Source organism: Physeter macrocephalus, chromosome 2 (assembly GCF_002837175.3).
Source record: "Physeter macrocephalus isolate SW-GA chromosome 2, ASM283717v5, whole genome shotgun sequence".
In the NCBI taxonomy this organism is placed as follows: Eukaryota; Metazoa; Chordata; class Mammalia; order Artiodactyla; family Physeteridae; genus Physeter; species Physeter macrocephalus.
Window position 1 is genome coordinate 20,422,816 of NC_041215.1, and position 7,708 is coordinate 20,430,523.

At 57.9% G+C, this 7,708-nt stretch overlaps 1 protein-coding gene across 1 annotated transcript in view; it reads left to right on the forward strand.

The window, feature by feature from the left end:
* RFX2 (regulatory factor X2) overlaps nucleotides 1–7,708 on the forward strand; it is a 49,022-nt gene that overhangs the window by 22,924 nt on the left and 18,390 nt on the right. The window contains exons 5-6 of the mRNA XM_055091407.1: nucleotides 178–252; nucleotides 6,988–7,169. Of these exons, the coding sequence (XP_054947382.1) occupies nucleotides 178–252; nucleotides 6,988–7,169 (257 nt within the window). The remainder of the gene's footprint in view (nucleotides 1–177; nucleotides 253–6,987; nucleotides 7,170–7,708) is intronic.

Sequence of the window (7,708 nt, forward strand, 5' to 3'; positions counted from 1 at the left end):
CCCCGCCCCCCGCCTGCGTCCAGCCTGCTTTCTATTTTGTAGGCACTCGGATCTTTATTTGGATATTAATACAAACAAATCTTGGCTGATGCTAACCATCTGATTTCGTTTTTTTGTTTGTTTGTTTGTTTTGTTTTCCATTTTGTTTTGTTTTGTTTCTGCGCACATTTTCTTTAGCTTGAAATGGCGATTGAAAACCTCCAAAAAAGCGAAGGGATCACATCACACAAAAGCGGTTTACTCAACAGTCATGTAAGTGTGTGTCAACCTGCTGGTCTGCCCTGCTCTGCTTGTCACCTTCATAGGCATTTTAAAAACAAACAGGGAGTTCCCTGGTGGCCTAACGGTTAGGATTCCAGGCTTTCACTGCCATGACCCTGGTTCAGTCCCTGGTTCAGGGAACTGAGATCCTGCAAGCCGCGCGGTACGGCCGGAAAAAAAAAAAGCAGTAAGTTGACACCTTTTAAGTGCCGAAAAGTTGTAGAGGGGGAACCAACCTAGACTTCTACACTCAGCAGGAACGTCCTTCCACAGCGAAGGGAAATTAAGGCAGGCTCTTCCTTTGTGAAAGCGGGCTGACAGCGCCTCCCTCCTTGAGGGGGACAGGGATTAAACTGCTTAGTATACGTAACGTCCTACCCACCATGCCTGGCAGAGGCTAAGCATTGTAAGTAAATTCGTACTCAAACAAGCCACAGCCAAAAAATGACACCGGATTGGGGATGCCATAAATGTTCTTAGCTAATTCTCCTGTGATCAGCTCTTTAAAAAAAAATATATTGGTAATTTGAGAAAAGGGCAAAGCAACTAATTCCTGTTGATTTTAGCTGCATAAGACCTTTCTGTGGTGGGGACACCACATGATCGTAGGCCCCAAGGCCAGGAGGGCGCAAAGGTCTTTGCCTCTGGGTGGCTTTGAGTGGCAGGACGGTGCTGGAAGAGAAGACAGTGCAGGGACTCGGCTTCGGGGGACAGTTGAGGAGGGAAAGCTCCTGTCTCCCCACACTCCTCCCTTTTCCCCTTGCTTCTCCAAACGCCCTCAATTCGGCTTTAGCATAACTGGAACTTTGTTCGGCATTTTGGAGGTAAGACAGGCCGCAGGAGTTCAGAGCGCACTTCTGGCAGCTTTTCTCAAGCACTTGGGTTGGGATTGGCATCCTTTTGAGACTTAAAACATCAAAGAAAAGAAGTCCCCGTTAGTTGAACCCAATCCCAGCTGTGACCCCAGCAAGACTTTCATACTGGCCGACATTCAAAGTGAGTGATTCGGGGTGCGGGGCCAGAAACCCCACCAGGGAAAGATCCAGGAGCTTCTGGGTTTGTCGGGGGGCACAGGCGTGGCCAGCACCTCCAGCCCATTGGCTGAGCCTCAGAGGGCTGGTCACTGGAGGAAGAGCAGCCCCGCCCCGGCTGTCTCGAAGGAAAAACAAAAGTCCACCAGTCCCCAGGCTAGGTGGGTCATGGCCACGCTGTTGTCCATCACTGCCGGACAACGTCAGCTGGTGGGCAGGTCTGGAGAAGGGAAGCTGCAGCCTTAGAGCGGAGCGTGTAGAAAGTCCGCAAGACAGCATTCTCTGCTCGGGGACCAGAGTTCTTCAGATCTCGAGCAGACAACGTGGCCACGGCACAGCCGGCGAGGCCAGGTGCTAGGGCAGCCCCAGAGAGCCATGAGGAAGGCAGGATGGGTGCGGACCCCAGGCCGGTGGCGTATCCGCGGGAAATTTAAAATGTCTATGCGAAACGCATGAGCCTCAGTCTCTGGCTGCAGGGATGCCTCTGGCTTTCTAACACTTTTCCTCTGGAAGGCGGGCTTGCCTTGGTAGCTTCTCCAAAACCGGTTTCCATTCCTGAGTTTAGTTTCCGAGCAGGAAGAACCTCCCTGTGTCCGTTTTCTTTCTGGCGATTTGTTGCTGAGTCGTTTTCTTCCATTGGGAGCCGTGAGAAGTACGATCTGAGGCTTGGCGACTCAAAGAGGCTAGAAAGAAGAGCTCTGTAAAGAGTCTACCCCCTGCGCTGCAGTCAACCTGCCAGGAGCTTGTCTGGACAGGGAGGGCGGGGAGAGAGCTAGGGTGTGTCCTGACGACAGACGGTCATGTGTCCTGCAGAGCCCTTCGTGGTCCTAGTTGGCCGCGCTCACTTGAGACAGTTGTCCCTGGCCACCACCGGCTGCAGTCCCCGCGCCCGGGCAGAAGAGCCTCGTGCCGGGTGGCGAGATGCCCAGAGCCCGGGAAGGCTGGGCTGTGCCTTCCAGACCCAGCCCGACATCAGGGTCACCCCAGCTCCCCAGGCTGCCCTCGGGACTCGGACCGGGGGGTCTGAGGGTTGAAGGGACCTTCCAGCCTGGTGTGGGAGCCCCTGAGGGAAGAGGTGGGCCTCGAGCCATCTTTAAAACAGGGGAACGCATGATTTGGTGGCAGGAAACGGGATAACTGTTTTGGAGGAAGGAGGCCTAGAAAGTTGAGCTGGGAATGGAGGTGCCGTCCCTCACCAGGGTGTCACTGTGGCCTGTGGGTGCAGCCACGCCAGCCAGGCCTGCCCCTCTGCTGTCCCCCGGGTCTATCGGGAGAGGCCCCCAACCCCTGCTGACTCAGGGACCCCCATCATGGGTTCCTGCAGAGGTGGCTGCTGCTTACTGTACATAAGCTACTATTTCCAGCCCCTGGGAGAAGGACCTGCTTTTAGGTGGATCGTATTCAGGTTATATGACTTTTTTTTTTTTTTTTGAATCAAGAAACATAAATTGTCAAAGATGATTTAGCCTTCAGGTGGTGGTGTAGTGACAGAGCCGTGCCCTGCAGTCTGGGGTGGGGATGGGCTGTGGCAGCTTCATGGGCTGGGTGCTCTGCCTAGAAGTCGCTCCAGATTATGGCGGCGAAGGCCTCCGGCAGTGGTCGCGGTGGGACTGCTGTTTTTTGGAGTCTCCCCGGCCCCCTCACCACCTCGACGACCCCACCTGGTCTCCTGGCGGGAAAGGCTCTTTCCCAGTGGGCGTCGAGGCCGGGCCTCTCCCATCAGCTCCAGCCTTGAGTCTCCAAGGGCGCCTGACCACCCCCTGCCCCGGCCCCACAACAGACCCTGCACCTCCTGCCACCTTCCTGGCTCAGCCAGGGCAGCGCCGTCCTGCTGGAGGCTCATCCTTGTCTCCCCTCCTCCTCCCACAGCCCGCATCCGATGCTCCTTGACCTTCAGAACCATCCGGAATCAGACCACTTCTCCCCCCACCCCACCCCCGCCCACCGTGGCCACAGCCTCCCTACCATGACACCCGGTCAGTCTGCCGCCGGCGAGGCAGGGCTGTGTGGTGGGGAGACGGGCCTCCCGTTCACCTAGCGTCACTGACATGCAGTGCTCGGCTGGTCAGGACGACACCAGGTAGCGGCGTCCGGGAGTGCGGTGCGCAAACCCCGCCGGCGCCCGCTCAGCCTGCAGGGGAGGCTCTGCTTCAGGAACCCCTAGACCTCCCTCCAGCGCCCGTCAGCCTCCCTTCCGGGTCACCTCTGGTCGCCGGAGAGGGTGGAAGTGAACCCATTATTGCTTCGGAGGCTGCTGGTGGCACCTGTTCTCTCTGTACTTACCTCTACTCAGGAGGGAGCCAACCACACATCCTTGGTGTCAGTGTCCGTGTAGTCACCCAGCAAGGAAGTCTGCTTTTCGTGTGATTCCTGGGATTTGGCCCCGGTGGTGAGGAATAGAAGCAGTCGTCTTTCCCAAACCTTCCTCTTCACGTTTGGGCCGGTTGTGTCAGGCGCCGGGCGGGGGGTCTCAGCCTCCATCTCTCGGGACCTGGTCCGGGGCCCCTTCCAGGCCTCCACCTCGCGGCCTGAGGATCCTCGTGAGGACTCGCCCAGGCGCTCAGGCCCTGAGACATTTGGGCCCCTGGTCCCGGCTTCTCCCTCCCACAGAGGACTCCCCTAGAAGCAGCCTGTGCTCCCCAGCCAGGGTGGCAGAGAGAGGAAGCGCCTCCTGCTTCCACATCCAGAGGCTCTCGGCTCTCCTCATGCTGGGGTCCCCTCCGCTCTGCGGGACCCCTCCTCCTCTCCATCAGCGTTTCTTGAGGCATCTTCATGGGGTGCAAACGTGGGCAGACCCGGTTCTGTCTCTGCTTCCTGGAGCTCCCGTTTCAGCAGGGAGACAAGCGATAGAAAATGAATGCTTGTATCGGCGAGCAATGCTCTGGAAAACCTTGGGGCTCAGGGGCCAGCAAATACCAGCCCTTCCTCACCTGGATCCTGGATCCTGAGCCAATTGAAAATAGACAACGGGGCAACAGACAGGACCCAGTTCTCCCCTGTGGCTGGTGAGGCTGCTGTGGGAAGGCTCGTAGCTGGTGGGACAGGCACTGTCCCTGCTGTGAGCGCAAAGCAGGCCCGGGGCGTACCCGCAAGAAAGGAGCAGCTCCACTGTGCCACCCATGCCCTCCTTCCCAACTTCCCGGTGGTGTCAGTCCCTTAGCCCCAGAGTCAAGGCAGCGGGGGGCGGGGTGTGTGCAGGGGGGCCTCGGGTGGGGAGGAGGGTGCCTCCTGGGGCAGGCCGTGCGCAGAGATTAAACCACTTAAGTTCACAGTTTGTTCATAGCATCAAAGACAGAAGGAGGGGTCAGAACAAGGGGCGCCAAGGAGATGGGCCCTAAGGGTGGGAGCCCTGGGCTGGAGCAAAGCCTTGGAGGGGGGGCGGGGTGCTCTGCCACCTTTGTGTAGAAAACGCACACTTAAGGAAAGTTTGAAAATTATATATCTAGGTGACTTGATGGAAAGTAGAAACCGTGATGTTCTTTCCCAAAGGGGGAACTGAAGAACCCTTTCCTGTTTCCCTCAGCCCCTGGCTGCCGCCCCCTCCTCCCCGCGTCCCCATGGTAACTGCCCCCCCTTCACCCACTGGTGGGGGTGGGATCCCCCTGCAGGGTCACGGGCACGGCCAGCACACGACATCCCCCAGCACACGGACAGATGAGTGGACAGCTGTTCCCGTGCACCCAGGGCTGCAGGAGGCAGGCTTCGTGGTGACAGGAGGGCCGGCGGCCCCTGGTTCAAACCTGCTACTCGGATCGGCAGCTGGGCTGGTCCCTCAGTGGGGAGGTGGTGTGGCAGAGATCTCACCTGCAGGGCAGCTGGGGAGGGCCCGCTCCCGGCTCTCCCCCTCTCCCCGGGGCAGCACCTGACCCCAGGCCTTGATGCTGGGCCTCACACGCTCCTCCTCCTCCTCAGCCCCACCCGCACAGACCCGCTCTCGGCTCCTTGGTGTCAAATTAACACATCTGGTCCCGACCTCCACCCTGAATACCAGCCCAGCACTCCTCCCCGTCCTTCCAAAAGCAGAACCCATTACCCCAGCCCTTCTCGATGCCAGAGGTCTGTCTTTCTGTTAGAGCAGGGGTCACCTGTCCACGGCCTGTTAAGAACCGGGGTGCACAGCAGGAAGTGAGCCGCAGGGGAGAGAGTGAAGCTTCAGCCCATCGCTCGCATTGCCGCCTGAACCCTCCCCCTCTGCCCCCACCGTCTGTGGAAGAATTGTCTTCCGAAACCGGTCCCTGGTGCCAAAAAGGTTGGGGAGCGCTGTGTTATAGGACCCTCTGCTCTGTCAGTCCCCCGGGGCCCCTTCACCTGGACCTTTGACCTTTTCCCCACCTTCATCCTGCACATCCAGCCCAGGCCCACCCCCTGCCTCTGAAACTCTCCTTATTCTAGCATCCCCGCCACCAGCTGACCCCACCACCAGCCTCTCCCTCTGGTCCACGTTAGAGCGGGGAGGCCCCAGGGAGGAAACGAAGGCACGTGAGGTTCACTTTAAAATGGCAGGAGGGGGCCTCCCTGGCGGTCCAGTGGTTAAGGCTCTGCGCTGCCGCTGCAGGAGACACGGGTTTGATCCCTGGTCGGGGAAGTTCTGTATGCTGCGAGGCGTGGCCCAAAACGAACAAACAAAAACATTGTAAAGCAACTATACTCCAATAAAAATGAGTTTAAAATAAAGTGGCAGAGGCAGTGTGTGGGGCTTAGAGGAAGTAAAATTGGCCCTGAGGTGACGATTGTTGAAGCAGGAGTTCATGAGTCTGTTCTGTCTACCTCTGTGCATGTTAAAACCTTTCCGTCCAAAAGGGCGACGCGAGCAGACTTCGCAGCCTGCGGGCTATGTCTGGGCGGGGCCGCGACCTGGCTTGCAGGGCTGAGCACCAGAGGGGGCCGGGGGTAGGGGGGTGGAGCGGCGATCTCCCAGGGAGAAGGACAGAGGGTGTGGGAACGCAGAGGACAGGGGCCCCAGCAGCAGGGAGCCCCATCCCGATCCGGATGTGGGATCCTGCCTCTGGCCTCATTCCTGCACGCTCTTCCAGATCCAGACCTCCCTCCGTTGGGGAACAGTCTCCAAGCCAGAATCAAACCGCAGCCTTTGGGGTGCTCTGCAGTGGGTGCAAAGGGGGCGGGGGGGGGACAGGCTCCCTCGGTGTGGGAACTGAACTCTCTGTGTGGACAGTTCTGAGTCAGTGCTGACCTCTGGGGGCCGCGACTGCGGCCTTGGATCCTTTTCCCTGCCGTTGGCCCGAGCACAAAACCTGGCACACGAGCCTTTCAGTCTTTCATTCGGTTTCCCGTTTGTTTTCCTCTGGGTCCTGAGTGCAGGGACTGCGGCGGTATTACCTTAACGCGGGGCGCCGTGCTGATGGGCCCTGGGGTTTTCCTTCATCTTCCTTTCCCTTGTACTCAGATCAGCTCCATCCCCGTAGGTTTAGGAAGCATTTGGTGTGCAAGGCCTGTGGGGGTTTCAGTCTCCATCACGGGCAGGTTTTTATAAATGGAGTCAAGGAACCTGAAAGCTTGGCTAGAAATCGAAGGAATAAACAAGCAAGTGAAAAGAAGCTATTAATTAATGAACGTGCCCCAAATTGAACCTGAATCGGTGACAGTAGAGGTGAGTTTCCCGTCGTGCTGGAGGAGGGAAGGCGTGTGATGCTGTCGGTACGTCCACGTCAGCATCCGGCCTGTCTTGTCCATCCAGCTCCAGTGGCTCTTGGATAATTACGAAACCGCGGAAGGCGTGAGTCTCCCCAGAAGTTCGCTCTACAACCACTACCTTCGCCACTGCCAGGAGCACAAGCTGGACCCCGTGAACGCGGCCTCCTTTGGGAAGCTGATCCGCTCCGTGTTCATGGGCCTGAGGACGCGGCGGCTGGGTACCAGGTGGGTCGGCGAGGCTGTCTGGCAGCCCTTGCACCCGCCCCCCACCCTCCTCTTCCCTGATACAGACATCGAGCTTCTCCTGCCACGTCCTGACGTCCGCGGCTCCGGGCGCACCTGGAGTTGCCCTGAATTGGCGGTAGCCTGGGCCCGGCCTGGCCACCCGTGGGCCGTGATCGCTTCTCTCCTGGTGACGGGACACGGGCTTCACCTCCACTCTCTCCCTTCATTTGAAATTTTCCATAGCAGGCTTTTTATTTTATTTATTTATTTATTGTTTAACATCTTTATCGGAGTATAATTGCTTTACAATGGTGTGTTAGTTTCTGCTTTACAACAAAGTGAATCAGTTATACATACACATATGTTCCCATATCCCCTCCCTCTTGCGTCTCCCTCCCTCCCACCCTCCCTACCCCACCCCTCTAGGTGGTCACAAAGCACCGAGCTGATCTCCCTGTGCCATGCGGCTGCTTCCCACTAGCTAGCCACCCTACGTTTGGTAGTGTATATATGTCCATGCCACTCTCTCACTTCGTCCC